Genomic DNA, 23,334 nt, shown 5'->3' on the forward strand with positions numbered 1-23,334 from the left:
TCTGTGAACTATCTCCCAACAGGGGAAAGAGTTCTCGAGGTCGGACAGGCCAGGTCGGCAACAGACAGACAGTTCAGGTACAAAGACAGGAGACAGAAACAGAATCCAAGGACTAGCAAGGTTTGGCAACAGAGTATCAGATATAGCGAAGTACCAATTCAGAGATCAAGAGAGTGGTCAGGAAAGCAGGAAGTCATAACAGATATAAACAATGCCTATACTTTAGGTGTGAGCTCCGTGATCATCAACACCCGGGAACTAGTCTGAAGTATAACAGAATGATAATACAATCTCCTAGTCTTGGGTGTGAGTTCCTTGGTCATCAACACCCTGGAACTAGTCTGAAGAATAACAGAGAGTATCAACACAGATAGCAAAAGGTCTGACTGCTACCACGTAGTGATCGCAACGGCAGACACCGGAGAAATGACCAGCCTCCAGTATATATACCCAAGCGCTCTCCAGCACCTCCCCTAACTGCTGGACCAATGGGAAGTGGTAAAATTGTCAGCTGACCGGCCTGGTCAGCTGACACCTCTGTGGCTGTCATAAAAGTTCTGCCTCTCAACGCGCGCGCGCGCGTCCTTCTAAACCTGTGTGGACTATCAGTCCCAGCCACACCAGATCTGTTTTGCAATGTATCCGCTGTGCAGAACGCAGAACCGGCCGCACCGCTATCTGAGCACGCGGCGGTTTCTCCGCGTTCCGCCATGCGGACAGATGTAGGGCCATGTGTGCAAACCGCCGCGACGGACGCGGAATCCGCCATGTTGAACGCGGAATCAGCCGCCTTACCTTGAGTACTGGCGGCGGCTTTTCCGCGTTTTGTCACAATAAGCTTGTAAATAGTGATGGATGCAAAACTGAAAAAAAATGTACCTTTATTTCCAAATAAAATATTGGCACCATACATTGTGATGGGGACATAATTTCAATTGTGTAATAACTGGGACAAATGGGCAAATAAAATATGTGGGTTTTAATTATCATAGCAAGTATTATTCTAAAGCTATAATGGCCGAAAACTGAGAAATAATGATTTTTTTTCATTTTTTTTCGTAATATTCCAGTTAAAATGCATTTAGAAATTCTTAGCAAAATGTACCACTCAAAGAAAGCCTAATTGGTGGCAGAAAAAACAAGATATAGATCAATTCATTGTGATTAGTAGTAATAAATTTAATGGCGAATGAATGGGAGGTGAAAATTGCTTGGATAAATAACGTGAAAAAACACTGAAGGCTAAACTGGTTAAAGGACAAACTAAGTGGATGAGATAAATAATTATATCTACCCCCCCCCCCCCCTCCTAAAAATGACTTTTTAAGATATCCCACAGTTTTATTTTTATATAGTTTTATATAGTATATAGTTTATATTTAAATCTACATTTTACATGTTTACTGTTTCATTGTCTCTACTCAATGATACATGCATTGAAGTATGCCAGAGCTCAAATCTATAAACTAATGACCACTTTTATCTCGTTCCTGCTCTCAAGCCATTTACAGTCAGGAAAGTGTTTTATGGCTGTAATTCCTTATCAGTGAGGGTTACAATATAGTCCGATCCAGTCCTGACCCGAACAAAAATTGTCACTTGCATACCTTAGTTTAACTCTTTCAGGCAGAGAAAGAAAAAAAAAAAAGGAACGCAGCATAGTTATTTATAAGCTTGGCACTGTACATACACATGACTATCTCATCATGTAACATGTCACCTCGGTTGTCCTTTAAGAAGTGCTAGGATCATCTTTCTGAAAACTGGAACATCCAGCCTGTAACGATTGTATAACGTATTGGTGTAGCGACACAGACGTCTGATTATTGTGTGATCTGCAGAATCACCAATAATACAGACTCTATACCTGATTATGTGGTGTGATCTGCAGTATCACCAATAATGCAAGTATAGAAGGCAGAGCTGTAGTGACAATGGTGTTTAGTGTAACAGTAGAGAGTAGATCTCCCCAGAGGGGCTGGGGAGAGCTACCAGTGGAATTGGCAGATAGTTTGACAAAATCTCACCAGAGGAGCTGGTGGGTACTATCTGTGAACAACCTATACTAGGCCCTACCAGAGGAGCTGGAAGGTACTAGCCACAATGGAAGCTCAGTAGCTAGGAGCCCACACCAGAGGGGCTGGTGAGTGCTATCAGTAACAGTAACTAGATAGTTAAACTAAACCTCACCAGAGGAGCTGGTGGTGGGTACTATCAGTGACAAGGGCTCACTGGTGAGTAGAAGGGTCAGACAGGCAAGGTTCAGCAACAGAGAGGCAGGTACAGTACAAAATCAGAAGGCAAGAGAATAGTAATGATTCAGGCAGAGGTTCGGCAACTAGATCAGATGGGCAGAAGTACAGAAACGTTGAGCAGAATCAGAGTCAGAGATAAGCTAGAGTCGTACACAGAATATCAATAATACAATAAGGCAATAATCCTAGTCTTGTGTGAAATCCCTGGTTTCCTCCCAGATCAAAACACACCGGAACTAGTCTAAGGTCTGAGCGCTAACACTGACGTATTCGCAACAGCAGACAGTTTGCAAGTGAGCGGAGAAAGCTTATGAAGCTGTGAGGAGAGCCCACAGCCACGCCTCTGCCAATCAGCCAATCTGGGCGCTGTGAGTCTCTCCTGACGTCAGCCGACCGGCAGGTCAGCTGACGTGCCTTCCCTCAGCATAAAGGTCCTGTCTCCACGCGCGCCCGTGCGAGAAAGCGACCCTATGAACAACTGACAGTCCCGTCCCTGGCGTGCTGGACGCCAGTGGAACGGGGAGGCCTCAGAATCGAGAACAAAGGCGGCTGCAGAGACATCCTGCAGCCGCCATCACAGGGGATGTTACACACCCCTAATAAAGGAAAAAGAGCCTTAAACCTAATGTATCATCAACAGACAATGCTGCTTTATAATCCTTATGCTAGGTACACACAATGAGATTTGGCAGATTTACTGTCCATTTAATTATTTCCAACATGTCCAATCTGATTTTTAATCAATTTTTCTAACAATTTTCTATTCACTTCTATGGGAAATTGATCAGAAATCAGATTGGACAACAATAATAATCAATTTGACAGTAAATCTGCCAGAAAATCTCATTGTGTGTGAGTAGAATTACACAGCTGGTTTAGATATGGTTCACACCTTCAGCAAAGATCTAATGTTTGCATAATCAGTGTAATCTGGCCTTTGTTGTTGGTTGGAGTAAGTGGATTATTGTAACAGTCTCTGGAGACGCAGCTGCGGGCACTCAGGATGCCTCCGCAGCTGCTTCGGTTGCTTTGTCGGCTGTTTCGCCCGTTCCTCTGGCGTCTAGCACGGCGAGGACGGGATTGTCAGTGGCTCATAGGGTTGCTTTGTCACGCGCGCGTGTGCGCAGACAGGACCTTTATGCTGGGAGAAGGCGCGTCAGCTGACCTGCCGCTCGGCTGATGTCAGAGGAGACTCTCGGCGCCTCTGATTGGTTGATGGGAGGGGGCACAGCCGAGGGGTCTCCTCCGCTTCTTAAAGGGAACCAGAGAGGAAGCACCCTTGTGTATTTTACCATGTATATCAGTAAGAACATTAGAGAAAACGCTTACCATGCTGTCTGTTTCATCCTCACTGCTAAAAGTGTCTGTTATCAGCAGTCACAAGAATCCCAGACTGAGCAATTAAATCTGGCTTTGCTGGGAATGATTATTGCTGAGTCATTATAGCAGAGCCACAAGGGGGCAGGCTTGGGCTTGAAATAACACCACAGAAGACAGACTTAGCTATAATCTTTCTGTAGCAAAGCTAGACGGAGCAGCCTGACTTCTCAGTCGGGGGTTCTTATCAGAGGTGATAAGAGTCAGATTACACAGAGAACAATGAAACAAAGGGCAGATTAGGTGTTTACTGTCATGTTCCCACTGATTTATAAGGTAAAATACAAGAGGGTGCTTCATCTCTGGCTCTCTTTAAGCCTTCGGGAGTCACTCGCAACCTGTCTGCTGTTGCGAATACTTGGTGTTAGTGCTCAGACCTTAGACAGTATCCAGTGTGCTTTGATCCGGGAGGAAACCGGGGATTTCACACAAGACTAGGATAGTTGTTTATTGTATATTGCTTGATAAGTATATTGCTGACTTCACTTTAGCTTATCGATTCTGTACTTCTGCCCATCTGATTCTGTTGCTGACTCTGCCTGAACTACCTCTATCCTCTTGCCTGCCGATTTTGTACTGTACCTGCCTGTCTGTTGCCGAACCTATCTGTCTGACCACTCTACTCACCAGTGAGCCCTTGTCACTGGTGAGGTTTCCACTCAGTACCCACCAGCTCCTCTGGTGAGGTTTTGTCAAACTGAATTTATATTGTTGCACCAAGCACTATACACATCTGTATACCTGTTAGCTATACTTGCATTATTGGTGATTCTGCAGATCGCCACATAATCAGGTATAGTGTCTGGATTATTGGTGGTACTGCAGATCACGCAATAACCAGACGTCTGTGTTGCTACACCCATCGTTACAATTATCCATAAGCATAAATGTCTGTATGTTTCTTTCTCATTCATTTAACCACTTGAGGACGAGGCTATTTTTTTGCTATTTAGGCCACTGCAGCTTTAAGGCCTGGCTACAGGGCCATACAAATCAGCACACCAGTGTATTCCCCCCATTCTCTGCCCACCAACAGAGTTTTAAGTTGGTGGGCTCTGATTGCTCCCCCAATGTTTGTTTGTTTTTTATATAAATATTTGTTTCCTTTTTTAAATAAATTTTACTATTTATTTATATTTTTAAACCCTCCCTTCCCCCGCCAGCTAATCCCAGCGATCGGCTCTCATAGACATAGCCGATAGCTGATCGCTCTCCGGTCTCCCAGGGGGACAGCCGTGTCATTATATATATTCGAAGATACACAAACAGTACAAAAGGGAAGACAGATTTACTTTATTACATGTATTTCATATCGATTTCTTTAATTATGATTTAACTAGTTCCAAATGAGATGAACACTGTTGAAATCTATGCCGTTTTGAGAATTTTATCTCTCAAGGTAGATTTCCATATCCTGGCTCTATAAGTTTCTGTCACAATCACACTTTTGCCACCACTACACTTAGCTGTCCGATGACAGCTACGCTCCACGTGTCAGTCAGGAGCCAATTTCTTTGGCTCTTGGCCCTATGATCACTGTGAGCCAATCATAGTAATCTGATGAACCAATAAACTGGCGTAGCGCAAACAGTCAGTGCAAACTTGTATACACCCCATGGTGTCTTCATCCCAGCTCTGATAGCTACAGTTTAAAAAGCACATCTGAATGGGTCATTTCATCAGAAAAATATATAAACAAATTGTGCTCACTGAATTTCCAGGCTGACTGTTACGGACCAGCATATACGTATAAGGCTACGCCGACCAGACGGGACCGGGTTCCTGCAGGATCTCCTCGAGCGTACATGTAAAAACAAATTCCAGATAGTGTAATACTGTTTGTATCAGCAAATCCATAAAGTCTACCACCAGCGTGATCCTGGACCCCCGCTTCAGTGACGGAGCTCCGCTCTGCCATCAGCCTCCCAGCGGCCATGAGACTGTTAGACGGCAAAACCGCTGCCTAATAACACTGTACAGCGATGCGATCTAAGGCAGCGATGTACTGTGGACAGCCGTGTGACATGGCTTTTCCCCTGGGGGAGACAGAAGTGATCGGCTGTCATAGGCTGAAGCCTTTGACAGCCGATCATGCTGATTGGCTGGCGGGGGGAGGGCTGGGGAAAAAATTGTAAAAAAAATGGGAAATTTATTTAGAAAATAATAAAATAAATATTTATAAAAAAATAAACACGGGGTGATCAGACCCCACCAGCAGAAAGCTCTGTTGGTGGGGAGAAAAGGAGGGGGGAATCACTGCTGAGTTTTGTGGCCCTGCAGTGATGCCTTAAAGCTGCAGTGGCCCATTTACTGAAAAATGGCCTGGTCTTTAGGGGGGTTTAACACTGCGGTCCTCAAGTGGTTAAACTCAGAGAGGTATCCACATAGGGTAAGGCTATTTAATAAAAAAATAAATAAAAAAAAAAAACCTTAAAAGAAGTGCACTCAGAATTTGAAGTTTTAAAATGCGCATATCATAGTTTACATGTGTCCTCTGCGTATCCGCTGCCACCCAAGCTCCACCCTCCACCCTGGGCCCTGTTGAGCGCTACGCTGGTTTGTTGATTCAAGTGGTATACTCCCCTATTGGTTAAAGCGATCCAGTTGCTTTTGTTATTTGTTATCTTGATCTATATATCAATATTTTTGTATAGCTATGAGTTTGAGAGGAGCACACTTTCACTATTTAAATAATACAATTATAGTAATCACTGGGTAAAATTTTAAAAAGGACAAAAGTCAGAATGTCTCAAATCAGTAGTAGCAATAATAATAATAATAATAATAATTTAAATTCTAGACACAGCCTTAAAACTTCCAATACATTTTTGTAGAGCTCTCTTGATCTCTTGATTTCTCAAGCTATATAGTATTGGATTCATCAATGGAGAAACTACAATATAGAGAAGAGATCTGTATTTGTTCATGCTGTCTGAACTTGGATCAGACGGGGCCATGTAGACAAGCATTAATGAACCATAGTATGTACAAACCATGGCCAAGTGAGAACTACAGGTAGAGAAGCCTTTGCTTCGTCCATAGGAAGTGGATATCTGAAGGATGGTGACTACAATGAAGATATATGTTACAATGACAAACACAAAAGGCAGAAATATCACAGCTATCGATATAACTAAGTCCTGAAGCATCAACCCAGAAATGTCTGAGGTGGACATTTGAAGGATCGGACCAAAATCACAGAAGAAATGGTCTATATAATCCAAACCACAGAACTTAAATTGGCAGATCACCAATATTTCACTCGATTCTAAAAGAAAAACTATTATCCAAAATCCAATGATCATCTGAAGAAAGACATGGGAGTTCATAAGCGATGAATATCGTAAAGGATTGCATACTGCCAGATAGCGATCAAAAGACATGGCGGCAATAAGGAAATTTTGGAAATAGCTGCTAATGCAAAACCAGTAGAGCTGAGTCATGCAGCTGGCCAGTGATACTATGATTTCGTCTTTGATGATGATGTCTAGAGCCAACGGCACCACACTGGTGGTCAACATGACATCAGACGTAGCCAAGTGTTTGAGAAAAAAGAACATGGGAATTTTAAGTTTTTCAATAGTTGTCACTAGAATAATGATTAAAATATTTGCACCAAGTATAACTACATATGTCAAAAAGAACATAGTGAATAATAGAGTTCTAAAATGATACAGACCTCGAAAGCCAAGCAGTCTAACTTTTGTTACTTGAGTTTGATTGACCTCACACATTATTTATTACATAGAATTATATTCAAGCCAATGGTAATGTGTTTTGTATCTGAAAAAAAAAACCACAAAAAAGCTGAAAAAATAAAATTGATTGAAAAAGAGCTTGATTAATAGCATATTTTTTTTCATGGAAATCAGAACGTTAAGAAATCTTAACACATACTAATATAGTTTGATGGTGCCTTATTCAATTGCAACTGGGACAAAATATCCAGTGAATTGTGCATGGAGGAAAGGAGATTTTGTCCCTTATTTATAAAAGGATTCTTCATAGTGAGAGTGTCTAAGATGTGGAAATTCTTACAACAGAAGGTAGCTATGGTAAACCCTATACAATACTTGCCTTTAATGCGGTTTTAAACTCTGACAAAATATTGAATAAAAATGTGTTTCTCTACTTTTTATAACCCATACAGTTATCATATTTGCTTTTGTGCACAAGTATTATTATTCATTTAGAAATTACAAGTTCCCAACGTTCATTTTATTTACTTTTAAAGCTGCTGGTGCATTTTATTCATAACTGTTGTATTTCTATTGTAAATGCTCCCTGTAATGATTTCTGAGCAGTGTTTCAGTTCGGGACTCTTTAGCAGAAGTTTCTGCATAGTCAGAGAATGCTTACTTAATTGTATCAAGTGAAGAATGTAAACACAAGATAAGGTTATCACCAGTTCGGATGCAGCTGCCCCTGCAGGAGAAAAAGTCAGTCCTGTGATTTAACCCTTTGAATGCTGTTTTACAAAAAAAAAATTGTGTTAGTATATTATAAGCTGTAAATAACCTTTTAGAGCAAAGAAGAAATGCTGGGTTTCATACCACTTTAAAAGGGCTTGTATGCTTTGCTTGCCTTGAAGGTGGTGCACAGCTATGATTTCATAGAAACCTCAGATGAAAATAAATGCAAAATTAACAGTTACCCAGTCATTTTTGTATTTATTATCCCACCGAATGGCATCTATTTGTAGCCAGTCTCCTGTTTTCCTACTTGAGTCTGCATTGTGCACCCTATTTTTGCATGCTTCCTATGCAATGCAGCCGGACATACTGTTTCTGAACCATATATACCAAGGACACTCTCTGCTGTTGACATTTGGGAGGGCAGCGGGCACTTATTTGACAAGGATGTTCAGAGTTGTAGATATGATTTGGGTCTACAGCAGTAGCGTAAGAGGCAACAAAATGTATGAAGACCTAAAGATTGAGCAGGTAGCTATAATTTTTTTGATATATTCTCATCTTAGGTACTTTGTAAAGTGATACTAGATCTAAGCCAAAAAAAGGCATAAGGCTATGGCTGAGTGTTTGGTACACTTTTTGCTGTTTCCTTTATCATATTTGTTTAAGGGTGTGCATGTAAAACAATTCTAATGATTTATTCTATACTATTTATATGTTACGCTGTTTCTGTGCAAAACACATCCTGTTTGGAATGTCAATGTTGCATAACTTTAATCTTGTATGTAAAATGTAATTGAAAAAATAAATAAATAAATAGAGAAAAGTAAAACAACAACAACAACAACAAATAACATTTGTAAAGCGCTTTTCTCCCATAGGACTCAAAGCGCATAAGCATGGCTCCGACCATCGTGGTACAGAGGAAGAATTTTATAAGTCCGGAAATGCCAGGCTAAACAGGTGGCTTTTCAGTCTGGATTTGAATAGCTCCAGGGATGGTGCTGTCTTTACTGGGTGTGGCAGGGAGTTCCAAAGAGTAGGGGAAGCATGACCCCGGAACAGGATAAAATGGATTTCTCTCCCTTACACTTACAATTCTTTTAATATGTTTCTTACTCTTTATCATACTGTTAATATTTTACTATTTTCCTCGCACACATTTTTTTGAGGTGATATGAAGAAATGTGTTAAAATAGAAATGACCTGAACAGACATTGAATTGAATAGACATTGAATTCCTTAATGTTCTTCCCAGTCCCCCCTTCCCAATTTATAAATGTCTTAATGTTTCACCCAATTGTTCACCAAGCCACAACAGCTACACAGTCCATAGGTGAACATACCCCCTTTTACATCAACCAGCTGCCTGACTCCCTCGCTTACAATTTATGTTAGCTGGTTATTGATATCAAATAATAATCCTAACATTTGTACAGTGCTTTTCTCCTGTTGGACTCAAAGCACTAAAGAGCTGCAGCCACTGGGATGCGCTCAAGAGGCCTCACTGCAGTGTTAGAAAGTATTGCCCAAGGACTTCTTACTGACAGAGCCCTTAACCAGTACACTATCCAGTTGATATCTATATTTGGGTAGCAATGTGAACAGTACTGACTGATTGTGAGCTGATTAATGGTGTATACAGAAGAGTAGGAATGAGCAAGCACAGTTTCATGAGAAGAAAAACTACCTTTACACATGTCCAAGTAGGGGTCCATGGCAGAGATGGTCAATTTACCAGTATGACTGCCTCTTACTGCAGCACTCCAAGTTGTACTCCACCCTCCCAATACTTCCTACAGCAGAAGTCCAGCGGTGAAGGAGAAAGTAACAAAAGGATGAGTGCAGCTTGGCGCACCATGGAAAGAGACATACAGATAAATATTAAACTATCTCTGCTGTGGCCTCATCCTCGGACATGAGCAGGTATAGTTTCACTGTGCTTTCACATCCCTTACAAGAGAGCACTCTACTCTTCTACTTTTTAAATATTTTTTAAAGATCTGCTTGTAACGATCGGTGTCAGCACGCAGAGAGAATCTGATCATTGATGATCTGCAGAATCATCAACAATACAGATGTATACTTGATTATGGATGATCTGCAGAATCACCAATAATACAAGTATGACTAACCTCTGGACACCTAATAAAGAGTAAGTGTTTGGTGTAACTGTAGGCTATCTCCCGAGAAGCGGGAGATATAGGCAGCTCGGCCAGGAACCACCTGAGGGGCAGGTGGTCCTGGGCAGTGCAGAGACTATCTCCTTGAGTGAGAGAATAGTGAGAACCTGGCAACCAGGGATATCTAATATTTCAGATAATACACTGCACTGCAGCCAGGGAACTCCAGGAGAAGAGACCACTGGCTGCTAACCGGCCGGACTCTCTGAGGAGCGGGAGTCCTAAGTGCAGCTGACACTAGGTGGAATGGTGTCACTGCTAGTACAGATAGACTGAGCACTCAAGGGTGAGTGACAGCCTGGAAGGTCGGACAGGCCAGGTCGGCAACACACGAGCAGATGAGGTACAGAGACAGAAGACTGATTCGGTAACCGGGTACACGCAGGGTCTGGCAACAGGTAGACAGATATGCAGAGGTACCGAATCAGAAAGCAATAGAGAGGTCGACAGAGCAAATAGTCATAACAGAAATAGAACAGAGTCCTAGCATGAGGTGTGAGGTCCTTGGTCTCGACACCCAGGAACTAGTCTTAAGTATAACACAATAATGACACAGTATTCCTAAGCTTGGGTGTGAGGTCCTTGGTCTCGACACCCCGGAACTGGTCTAAAGTATAACACAGTAATGACACAGTATTCCTAAGCTTGGGTGTGAGTAGTGTTGGGCGAACACCTAGATGTTCGGGTTCGCGAACGTTCGCCGAACATCGCCGCGATGTTCGGGTGTTCGACCCGAACTCCGAACATAATGGAAGTCAATGGGGACCCGAACTTTTGTGCTTTGTAAAGCTTCCTTACATGCTACATACCCCAAATTTGCAGGGTATGTGCACCTTGGGAGTGGGTACAAGAGGGAAAAAAATTAGCAAAAAGAGCTTATAGTTTTTGAGAAAATCGATTTTAAAGTTTCAAAGGGAAAACTGTCTTTTAAATGCGGGAAATGTCTGTTTTCTTTGCACAGGTAACATGCTTTTTGTCGGCATGCAGTCATAAATGTAATACATATAAGAGGTTCCAGGAAAAGGGACCGGTAACGCTAACCCAGCAGCAGCACACGTGATGGAACAGGAGGAGGGTGGCGCAGGAGGAGAAGGCCACGCTTTGAGACACAACAACCCAGGCCTTGCATGAGGACAAGAAGCGTGCGGATAGCAATTTGTGTTTTGTCACCATGCAGTCATAAATTTAATACAGATGAGAGGTTCAATAAACAGGGACCGGAAACGCTAACCCATCACAGATGTTCATTGTTCATGTTACTTGGTTGGGGTCCGGGAGTGTTGCGTAGTCATTTCCAATCCAGGATTGATTCATTTTAATTTGAGTCAGACGGTCTGCATTTTCTGTGGAGAGGCGGATACGCCGATCTGTGACGATGCCTCCGGCAGCACTAAAACAGCGTTCCGACATAACGCTGGCTGCCGGGCAAGCAAGCACCTCTATTGCGTACATTGCCAGTTTGTGCCAGGTGTCTAGCTTCGATACCCAATAGTTGAAGGGTGCAGATGGATTGTTCAACACAGCTATGCCATCTGACATGTAGTCCTTGACCATCTTCTCCAGGCGATCGGTGTTGGAGGTGGATCTGCACGCTTGCTGTTCTGTGTGCTGCTGCATGGGTGTCAGAAAATGTTCCCACTCCAAGGACACTGCCGATACCATTCCCTTTTGGGCACTAGCTGCGGCTTGTGTTGTTTGCTGCCCTCCTGGTTGTCCTGGGTTCGCGGAAGTCAGTCTGTCGGCGTACAACTGGCTAGAGGAGGGGGAGGATGTCAATCTCCTCTTTAAAGTCTCCACAAGGGCCTGCTGGTATTCTTCCATTTTGACCTGTCGGACTCTTTCTTCAAGCAGTTTTGGAACATTGTGTTTGTACCGTGGATCCAGAAGGGTATAAACCCAGTAATTGGTGTTGTCCAGAATGCGCACAATGCGTGGGTCGCGTTCAATGCAGTCCTAGGCCGAAGAGGTCATAGCCTAGGGTCACAAAAACCTGTTTATTTGGGCTATTTCAATGGTAGTGATGGTGACGTACATAAATCTCAGCCATGGCCGTTAGCAACGTCTGAATTTCACGAAATGTCTCATGCAGGTAGAAGACATATTGTTAGACTTGGATTCCAAAGATGGGGTCCCTACATCTCTGCAAACCAGAGTTACAGGGGTCCAAAATTGGTAAAATCCCCCATAGACTTTCATTGCCTCCCTATTTCACTTTCCAAAATCTCACATCTTTTCAAAGGGCAATGGCTCAGCAGTACCAAATTTTCTAGCATTGTAGGGACCCTTAGGGGGAACATGACTGGTGAGTTTCGGGCCCCTAGGCCAAAGAGGTCATAGCCTAGGGTCACAAAAACCTGTTTATTTGGGCTATTTCAATGGTAGTGATGGTGACGTACATAAATCTCAGCTATGGCCGTTAGCAACGTCTGAATTTCACGAAATGTCTCATGCAGGTAGAAGACATATTGTTAGACTTGGATTCCAAAGATGGGGTCCCTACATCTCTGCAAACCAGAGTTACAGGGGTCCAAAATTGGTAAAATCCCCCATAGACTTTCATTGCCTCCCTATTTCACTTTTCAAAATCTCACATCTTTTCAAAGGGCAATGGCTCAGCAGTACCAAATTTTCTAGCATTGTAGGGACCCTTAGGGGGAACATAACTGGTGAGTTTCGGGCCCCTAGGCAAAAGAGGTCATAGCCTAGGGTCACAAAAACCTGTTTATTTGGGCTATTTCAATGGTAGTGATGGTGACGTACATAAATCTCAGCTATGGCCGTTAGCAACGTCTGAATTTCACGAAATGTCTCATGCAGGTAGAAGACATATTGTTAGACTTGGATTCCAAAGATGGGGTCCCTACATCTCTGCAAACCAGAGTTACAGGGGTCCAAAATTGGTAAAATCCCCCATAGACTTTCATTGCCTCCCTATTTCACTTTCCAAAATCTCACATCTTTTCAAAGGGCAATGGCTCAGCAGTACCAAATTTTCTAGCATTGTAGGGACCCTTAGGGGGAACATGACTGGTGAGTTTCGGGCCCCTAGGCAAAAGAGGTCATAGCCTAGGGTCACAAATACCTGTTTATTTGGGCTATTTCAATGGTAGTGATGGTGACGTACATAAATCTCAGCTATGGCCGTTAGCAACGTCTGAATTTCACGAAATGTCTCATGCAGGTAGAAGACATATTGTTAGACTTGGATTCCAAAGATGGGGTCCCTACATCTCTGCAAACCAGAGTTACAGGGGTCCAAAATTGGTAAAATCCCCCATAGACTTTCATTGCCTCCCTATTTCACTTTCCAAAATCTCACATATTTTCAAAGGGCAATGGCTCAGCAGTACCAAATTTTCTAGCATTGTAGGGACCCTTAGGGGGAACATGACTGGTGAGTTTCGGGCCCCTAGGCCAAAGAGGTCATAGCCTAGGGTCACAAAAACCTGTTTATTTGGGCTATTTCAATGGTAGTGATGGTGACGTACATAAATCTCAGCCATGGCCGTTAGCAACGTCTGAATTTCACGAAATGTCTCATGCAGGTAGAAGACATATTGTTAGACTTGGATTCCAAAGATGGGGTCCCTACATCTCTGCAAACCAGAGTTACAGGGGTCCAAAATTGGTAAAATCCCCCATAGGCTTTCATTGGGCCTACTATTTACCGTTCCAAAATCTCACACCATTTCAAAGGGCAATGGCTCAGCAGTGGCAAAACTCACCAGTCATGATCCCCCTAAGGGTCCCTACAACGCTAGAAAATTTGGTACTGCTGAGCCATTGCCCTTTGAAAAGATGTGAGATTTTGGAAAGTGAAATAGGGAGGCAATGAAAGTCTATGGGGGATTTTACCAATTTTGGACCCCTGTAACTCTGGTTTGCAGAGATGTAGGGACCCCATCTTTGGAATCCAAGTCTAACAATATGTCTTCTACCTGCATGAGACATTTCGTGAAATTCAGACGTTGCTAACAGCCATAGCTGAGATTTATGTACGTCACCATCACTACCATTGAAATAGCCCAAATAAACAGGTTTTTGTGACCCTAGGCTATGACCTCTTTGGCCTAGGGGCCCGAAACTCACCAGTCATGTTCCCCCTAAGGGTCCCTACAATGCTAGAAAATTTGGTACTGCTGAGCCATTGCCCTTTGAAAAGATGTGAGATTTTGGAAAGTGAAATAGGGAGGCAATGAAAGTCTATGGGGGATTTTACCAATTTTGGACCCCTGTAACTCTGGTTTGCAGAGATGTAGGGACCCCATCTTTGGAATCCAAGTCTAACAATATGTCTTCTACCTGCATGAGACATTTCGTGAAATTCAGACGTTGCTAACGGCCATGGCTGAGATTTATGTACGTCACCATCACTACCATTGAAATAGCCCAAATAAACAGGTTTTTGTGACCCTAGGCTATGACCTCTTTGGCCTAGGGGCCCGAAACTCACCAGTCATGTTCCCCCTAAGGGTCCCTACAATGCTAGAAAATTTGGTACTGCTGAGCCACTGCCCTTTGAAAAGATGTGAGATTTTGAAAAGTGAAATAGGGAGGCAATGAAAGTCTATGGGGGATTTTACCAATTTTGGACCCCTGTAACTCTGGTTTGCAGAGATGTAGGGACCCCATCTTTGGAATCCAAGTCTAACAATATGTCTTCTACCTGCATGAGACATTTCGTGAAATTCAGACATTGCTAACGGCCATGGCTGAGATTTATATACGTCACCATCACTACCATTGAAATAACCCAAATAAACAGGTTTTTGTGACCCTAGGCTATGACCTCTTTGGCCTAGGGGCCCGAAACTCACCAGTCATGTTCCCCCTAAGGGTCCCTACAATGCTAGAAAATTTGCCACTGCTGATCAATTGCCCTTTGAAAAGATGTGAGATTTTGGAACTGTAAATAGGAGGCCCAATGAAAGCCTATGGGGGATTTTACCAATTTTGGACCCCTGTAACTCTGGTTTGCAGAGATGTAGGGACCCCATCTTTGGAATCCAAGTCTAACAATATGTCTTCTACCTGCATGAGACATTTCGTGAAATTCAGACGTTGCTAACGGCCATGGCTGAGATTTATGTACGTCACCATCACTACCATTGAAATAGCCCAAATAAACAGGTTTTTGTGACCCTAGGCTATGACCTCTTCGGCCTAGGACTGCATTGAACGCGACCCACGCATTGTGCGCATTCTGGACAACACCAATTACTAGGTTTATACCCTTCTGGATCCACGGTACAAACACAATGTTCCAAAACTGCTTGAAGAAAGAGTCCGACAGGTCAAAATGGAAGAATACCAGCAGGCCCTTGTGGAGACTTTAAAGAGGAGATTGACATCCTCCCCCTCCTCTAGCCAGTTGTTCGCCGACAGACTGACTTCCGCAAACCCAGGACGACCAGCGGGGCAGCAAACAACACAAGCCGCAGCTAGTGCCCAAAAGGGAATGGTATCGGCAGTGTCCTTGGAGTGGGAAAATTTTCTGACACCCATGCAGCAGCACACAGAACAGCAAGCGTGCAGATCCACCTCCAACACCGATCGCCTGGAGAAGATGGTCAAGGACTACATGCCAGATGGCATAGCTGTGTTGAACAATCCATCTGCACCCTTCAACTATTGGGTATCGAAGCTAGACACCTGGCACAAACTGGCAATGTACGCAATAGAGGTGCTTGCTTGCCCGGCAGCCAGCGTTATGTCGGAACGCTGTTTCAGTGCTGCCGGAGGCATCGTCACAGATCGGCGTATCCGCCTCTCCACAGAAAATGCAGACCGTCTGACTCAAATTAAAATGAATCAATCCTGGATTGGAAACGACTACGCAACACTCCCGGACCCCAACCAAGTAACATGAACAATGAACATCTGTGATGGGTTAGCGTTTCCGGTCCCTGTTTATTGAACCTCTCATCTGTATTACATTTATGACTGCATGGCGACAAAACGCAAATTGCTATCCGCACGCTTCTTGTCCTCATGCAAGGCCTGGGTTGTTGTGTCTCAAAGCGTGGCCTTCTCCTCCTGCGCCACCCTCCTCCTGTTCCATCACGTGTGCTGCTGCTGGGTTAGCGTTACCGGTCCCTTTTCCTGGAACCTCTTATATGTATTACATTTATGACTGCATGCCGACAAAAAGCATGTTACCTGTGCAAAGAAAACAGACATTTCCCGCATTTAAAAGACAGTTTTCCCTTTGAAACTTTAAAATCGATTTTCTCAAAAACTATAAGCTCTTTTTGCTAAAAAAAATTTTTCCTCTTGTACCCACTCCCAAGGTGCACATACCCTGTAAATTTGGGGTATGTAGCATGTAAGGAGGCTTTACAAAGCACGAAAGTTCGGGTCCCCATTGACTTCCATTATGTTCGGAGTTCGGCTCGAACACCCGAACATCGCGGCCATGTTCGGCCCGAACCCGAACATCTAGATGTTCGCCCAACACTACACGTGACCCGTTCGGCCAATCACAGCGCTAGCCAAACGGTCGGGTAACGTTCGGCCCTGCGCTCTTAGTTCGGCCATATGGCCGAACTGTTTGGCCGAACACCATCAGGTGTTCGGCCGAACTCGAACATCACCCGAACAGGGTGATGTTCTGCAGAACCCGAACAGTGGCGAACACTGTTCGCCCAACACTAGGTGTGAGGTCCTTGGTCACAACACCCCGGAACTGGTCTAAAGTATAACACAGCAGCAATCTGGCTAAGTGTGAATTCCCAGGACCTCCTGGTTCTAACACACTGTGGGATCTGACTGAGGTCTGAGTGCTCACACTTAAGTATTCGCAGCGGCAGACAACCAGCAACTGACACGCAAGATGTATATATAGTGCGCTGCCCAGCACCACTCAGCCAATCACCCGCTGCGCTGGGATCAGCTCATCGTCCTGATCAGCTAATCCCTCTCCTACTGGCATAAAGGTCCTGCCTCCCAGCGCGCGCGCGTAGCTCTCCATCTGTGTGCACTACTAGGCTCAGCTAAACCAGACGCACGCTGCTGTGCAGAAACCGCTGGTCTGAACGCGGAGACAGCTGCCCCGCTGCCAGACCGCGTGGCGTTGTCTCCGCAATCCATTACACTGCTATGATAAGAAACAACATTGACTGATACATAGACAGAAAATTGGTGTTTATGTATGTCCTAGAGTGGAAATGATTTTTATTCTTAGATATGACTTCACTTTTTTGGAAATTAGTTTGGTAAATATCTATTGTATGTAAAAAATAATAATAACCTAAATATTTAGTGCATAGCACTTTTTTCTCCAGTCAGCCTCAAAGCGCTCAAGAGCTGCAGCCACTGGGACGCCCTCAAGAGGCAACCCTGCAGTGTCATGCCTTGAACTCCTTACTGAATAGGTACTGACCCTAGCCAGGACTCAAACCCTGGTCTCCCATGTCATAGGCGGTGCCCTTAACCAATACACTATGTAGTCACTACATATCTGCAGTTGGAAGTTCATCTATGCTAATGCTGAGAGATAAAATTAACATGGCTACATAAATAATTGCCAGTAAATACCTGTGATAGAAATAAAGGTAATTATGCCTTTTGACATCAAATTGCAGAATCTTTTGCTTTTCTCCAATGTGTCATCAGAAGAAGAGGTTGGTGATTTCCAGGTAGTCTTTGATAGTTCCCAGTTGTTGGGGATTATATAATGGTACAAGTGGAAGGGGCCACTCTAGGGATTTGGTGATTGGTAGCCCAGGGAGTATAACTTTGGAACCTGTTGTTTTATTTATGTTGCTAATTAATATACTGCAGCTGGGTACATTTTACATACATCATCATTACTGTCAATATTTGCTAGCTCGTTCATTATTATTAAAAGTATCAAGCACACTTTATGACAATCAGTATGTGACGTATGTGCCAAAATTTGGCAATAGCAATTAAATGAAGATAAAAAGGTAGTCTGGATGCATTGGACTGGAGATGTAAGAAAGACTGTTTGATGGAAAGTATTTGTATGTTATAGTATTGTTTTTACTGTGTGTTTAAAAAATTTGAAATATATATATATATATATATATATATATATATATATATATATATATATATATATTTGTTCTTTAAATTCTGTGTGTTGACCATCCTAGAAATAAAGATATTGGCAAGACAGGAATTTTGAATGCTGACAGCTGGCCAGAAGAAAAAGCAATCCAACAATTTGTGGAACTTGTTTGAAAAAAAAAGCAACAAATGATTTCCTTTGGTGAATGTGCCTATGGAAAAGCTCTTTATTCATCACTTTGATCTGATCTAGGCATTAAAGAACCCTAAAAGCAGTAGGAACATCATGTCTTGTTCACCAAAAATCCAAACAGTTTGGGCAAAACAATTATTTCCCTCCTTTTATTTTAAATGATACTTGATTGACTTTCTCCATCTTACAATTATTTGAACTGCAATTCCAATGAGATGATTTATAAAACTATGTGATACCATGAATAATAAGAAGTGAGGCTAGGTTGTTAAGTCCTCTACCAAAGGACAAAGCTCCATCACTAAACAAAGACAGTCAAACTGACCATCAACTTCAGTAATAACCCCCTAAACTCCCTCCAATTCTCTAGAATCTCCTTTGTACCAACTTCTTCAGCGACCTAAAGTGACCTAAAGTGTTATGAAAAAAAAAAAAAAACAAATGCAGAAACAAGGCCTAACAATGGCTGTATTCCCTATGCCAGCTGAAAAAGTTTGGCATGTCTGACCCCATTCTGACTTCTTTCTATTCCGCAACTATTGAGTTGATTCTGTCCCTCAATCATAGGGCTTGATTCACAAAGCCGTGCTAACTGTTAGCACGCTGGTGAAAGCCCATTATCATGCCTAAACTCAGTTTAGGCGTGATAAAAACAGACCCGCGCAAAGTTTTGCGCGTAAAGTTTTGCAAAGTTTACGTGCGCAACACCATCAAACCCTATGCAACGTTTCGCGCACACCGGACTTTGCACGCAAAACTTTGCGCGCGAGTTTTTCCCTCAAAGTGGTGCTAACCTACTTAGTGCAATGCTTATCACGCCTAAAAGTCTTTAGGCGTGCTAATTAGGGGCTCGATTCACAAAGCGGTGCTAACCCAGTTAGCACGCCTAAAAGACTTTAGGCGTGATAACCATTGCACCACGCTGGTGAAAAGCCAGTTTAGGCGTGATAAGTTTAGGCGTCATAAGTTTAGGCGTGATAAGTTTAGGCGTGATAAGTTTAGATAAGTCCCGCGCGCAAAGCAGCGCCATTAACCACTTCACCACTGAGGGGTTTTACCCCTTGAACACCAGAGCAATTTTCACCTTTCAGCGCTCCATCCATTCATTCGTCTATAACTTTATTATTACTTATCGCAATGAAATGAACTATATCTTGTTTTTTCCGCCACCAATTAGGCTTTCTTTAGGTGGGACATTATGCCAAGAATTATTTTATTCTAAATGTGTTTTAATGGGAAAATAGGAAAAAATGTAAGAAAAAAATATTATTTTTCAGTTTTTGGCCTTTATAGTTTTTAAATAATGCATGCTACTGTAATTAAAACCCATGAAATGTATTTGCCCATTATTCCCGGTTATAAAACCGTTTAAACTATGTCCCTATCACAATGTTTGGCCCCAATATTTTATTTGGAAATAAAGGTGCATTTTTTTCAGTTTTGCGTCCATCCCTAATTACAAGCCCGTAGTTTATAAAGTAACAGTGTTATACCCTCTTGACATAAATAATTAAAAAGTTCAGTCCCTAAGGTAACTATTTATGTTTTTTTTTTAATTGTATTTTTTTTTTTTTTAAATTACAAAAAAAAAAAAATGGGGAGTGTGGGAGGTAATGAGTTAATTTATTGTGTAAAACAATTTATTTTTATGTGTAAAATGCATTAGGGTGTAGTTTACTATTTGGACACAAGATGGCCACAGTGAGTATGTTTACATGCGACCTGTAAGCGACCGGAAGGACGCTTACAGGAAGCAGTAGGAGGCTGGGAGACTCACAATGATCGCGCTGTTTCTGAAAGAAGCAGCAGATCATTGCGGGAGCTTAGATCAACTAACGGGAATGGATTTTCCCGTTCATTGAACTCCGGGTGAGCGGGCGGCGGCGTGCACGAGCGGTGGGTGCGCGCGCACGAGCGGCAGTAGCGCGGACAGCGGCGGTAGCGCGGAAGGTACGGATTTCTCCGTCCCTGGTTTTTTAGGAGGGAAAAAAGGGACGGAGAAATTCGTATCGCCGGGGGTAAAGTGGTTAAACTCCAAGCGAAGAGCACCAGACTTTGCTAGAGCAAAACTTTTGATCAGCTGTGCACTGCGGTGCTAATCCAGTTGATGCTAAAACTTATCACGCCTAAACTTATCACGCCTAATCTTATCATGCCTAAACGTATCATGCCTAAACTTATCATGCCTGAACTTATCACGCCTAAACTGAGTTTAGGCGTGATAAAGGGCTTTTCACCAGCGTGCTAACTGTTAGCACCGCTTTGTGAATCAAGCCCATTGTGTGGTATGTGGGCGCTTCTGCTAGAGACAAACTAAAGCTACAGTGAAGCTGCCGAGAAGATCATTAGGACTCCCCTCGCATCTCTACACCTCTTGTTTTCCTCCAGACTGCAATCCAAGACAGTCAGCATTGTAAATGAGTCCTCCTACCCCGGTAACTGCTATCTACTGTAAACATACTCCCACTTGGTTGCTGCCTCAGTACCATTTTTACCAGAACCTCCAGGCACAAGCACTCTTTATTTCCCTAAGCTTTCCTGGCCCTCAAATCACCCCCCCCCCCCCACACACACACACACACACACACACACACACACACACTGACCATCTTGCAATCCCCATGTGAAATTTGCAAACCACACTATGCAATGTTAGAATGACAAATTGTAATATTTGAATATCCCATGCCCATGTGCTATGTGCTTTTCATCTTTTTTTTTCTCTTTACCCATGTATGTATTTTTTTTCTGCCTATGAAAGTCTATGCCAAAAATAACTCCTTATATGTTATCCTGTACTTGGCAAATACAATACATTCTCATTCTGACTCTTTGGCCAGCAATCAGACAGGTGGACTACCTCAGCTGAGCGCTGGCTGAGAGCATTGCTCTCTCTTTACCCATGCCTACTATGTGATGCAATTTGCATGCAACTTGGATGGCCCTCCACCCTCCTGCATAGCAATAAAAGGCATTGTTAGCAATGCATCTGTATAGCCCTGATAAATATATATACACAGTACTGCCTATCATTATTCATCATTATTTATATCCCTGGCAAATTTTGACTTAAAGTTACTTTTATTCAACCAACAAGTTTTTTTTTAATGTATATAACAGACTGTGCTAATAGAAATTCATAAGAACTTTAATAGTAGATAAAATTAGTAAAATTAATAAACTTGATAAAATAATGTGATAAATCAGCCTGGAGCAGATGGGGGAATATTCGTTCCCTGTGATGGCCCGATAGTTAATTTCACATGGGCTGCAATTGCATATTACACAAAGAACGTATTGCCTCAGAATGGTAGTGATTTGGCAATATATTAATTGCACAGTGACTTCCTTAGAGGATAAGAATTCAAGATGAATTTCTATTAGCGCAGTCTGTTATATACATATTTTTGTTTGCCACATACACGAGGAATTGGGAACCCCGAACAGCACTAGCAGCTCATGGAGTAGGCACAACACTATCTGATCACAAGTTTTTTTTTTTTTTTTTTTTTATGGGAAATGACATAGGTGTCTCCCAAAAGATAATAAGACAATGTTCAAAAGGCATTTTTGTGGGGAAAAAAAAAAAAAACAATCACTTCTTAGCTTTTTTTTTTATTTTTTTTTTTTTTTTTTACATTTGAGTAAAAAGTAAAATTGTCCAGTCCAAAATTTTTCATACCCTATGGAAAAATCCATATCCTTCTCAGTTTAGGTTCCCTTTAAGGAAAAACACACATTTCAGAAAGATGTAAGAGAGCAGTGTCCAGTAAAATGTAGGGCAGCAGTTGCAGTGTTCCTGAGGCAGTTGCAGATGTTTGTGATGTTAGGGCCAGTGCACACCAAAAACCTCTAGCAGATCCACAAAATGATAGAGGTTTTTGAAGCAGATTTTCAGAGCGATTCTAGGCATGTTTAGAGAGGTTTTCTAAACATGCCTAGCATTTTTTGCAGCGTTTTTGTGTAGCAGATGTCATATATTGTTACAGTAAAGCTGTTACTGAACAGCTTCTGTAACAAAAACGCTTGAAAAACCGATCTGATCTAGCGGTTTTCAGAGCGGTTTTCCACTTTCCTATACTGTATATAACATTGAGGCAGAAACGCCTAAAAAATCTAAAAAATTCTGCAGCCCCTGAGTTTGTGTTTGTGGAAAAAACAAATTGCTCTGGTGTACAGTGTGGGCACAAGCCCATTGAAATACTGGGTGGGCCATTTACATGGATACACCTTAATAAAATGGGAATGGTTGGCGATAACTTCCTGTTTGTGGCACATTAGTATATGTGAGGGGAGAAACTTTTCAAGATGGGTGGTGAGCATGGTGGCCATTTTGAAGGCGGCCATTTTGAATCCAACTTTTGTTTTTTTAATAGGAAGAGGGTCATGTGACACATCAAACTGATTGGGAATTTCACAAGAAAAACAATGGTGTGCTTGGTTTTATGTAACTTTATTCTTTCATGAGTTATTTACAAGTTTCTGACCATGTATAAAATGTGTTCAGTGTGCTGCCCATTGTGTTGGATTGCCAATGCAACCCTCTCCTCCCACTCTTCACACACTGATTGCAATACCGCAGGAAAATGCTGGCACAGGCTTCCAATAGCCGTAGTTTCAGGTGCTGCACATCTCGTACCTTCACAGCATAGACAATTGCCTTCAGATGACCCCAAAGATAAAAGTCTCAGGGGGTCAAATCAGAAGACCTTGGGGACCATTCAACTGGCCCACGATGACAAATCCACTTTTCAGGAAACTGTTCATTCAGGAATTCTCGAACCTGACACTCATAATGTGGTGGTGCACCATCTTGCTGGAAAAAGGAACGCAGGGAAAAAATTTAAGTTGGATTCAAAATGGCCAACTTCAAAATGGTCACC

At 42.6% G+C, this 23,334-nt stretch overlaps 1 protein-coding gene across 1 annotated transcript; it reads right to left on the reverse strand.

Moving 5' to 3' along the window:
• Positions 1–6,421: 6,421 nt before the first annotated feature.
• Positions 6,422–7,153, reverse strand: LOC137561984 (olfactory receptor 5P64-like). Its single transcript, XM_068273328.1, has one exon. The coding sequence runs from the start codon at positions 7,151–7,153 to the stop codon at positions 6,422–6,424; it is 732 nt and encodes a 243-aa protein (XP_068129429.1).
• Positions 7,154–23,334: the final 16,181 nt, after the last annotated feature.

The sequence above is a fragment of the Hyperolius riggenbachi genome, chromosome 3, assembly GCF_040937935.1.
Source record: "Hyperolius riggenbachi isolate aHypRig1 chromosome 3, aHypRig1.pri, whole genome shotgun sequence".
Lineage (NCBI taxonomy): Eukaryota > Metazoa > Chordata > Amphibia > Anura > Hyperoliidae > Hyperolius > Hyperolius riggenbachi.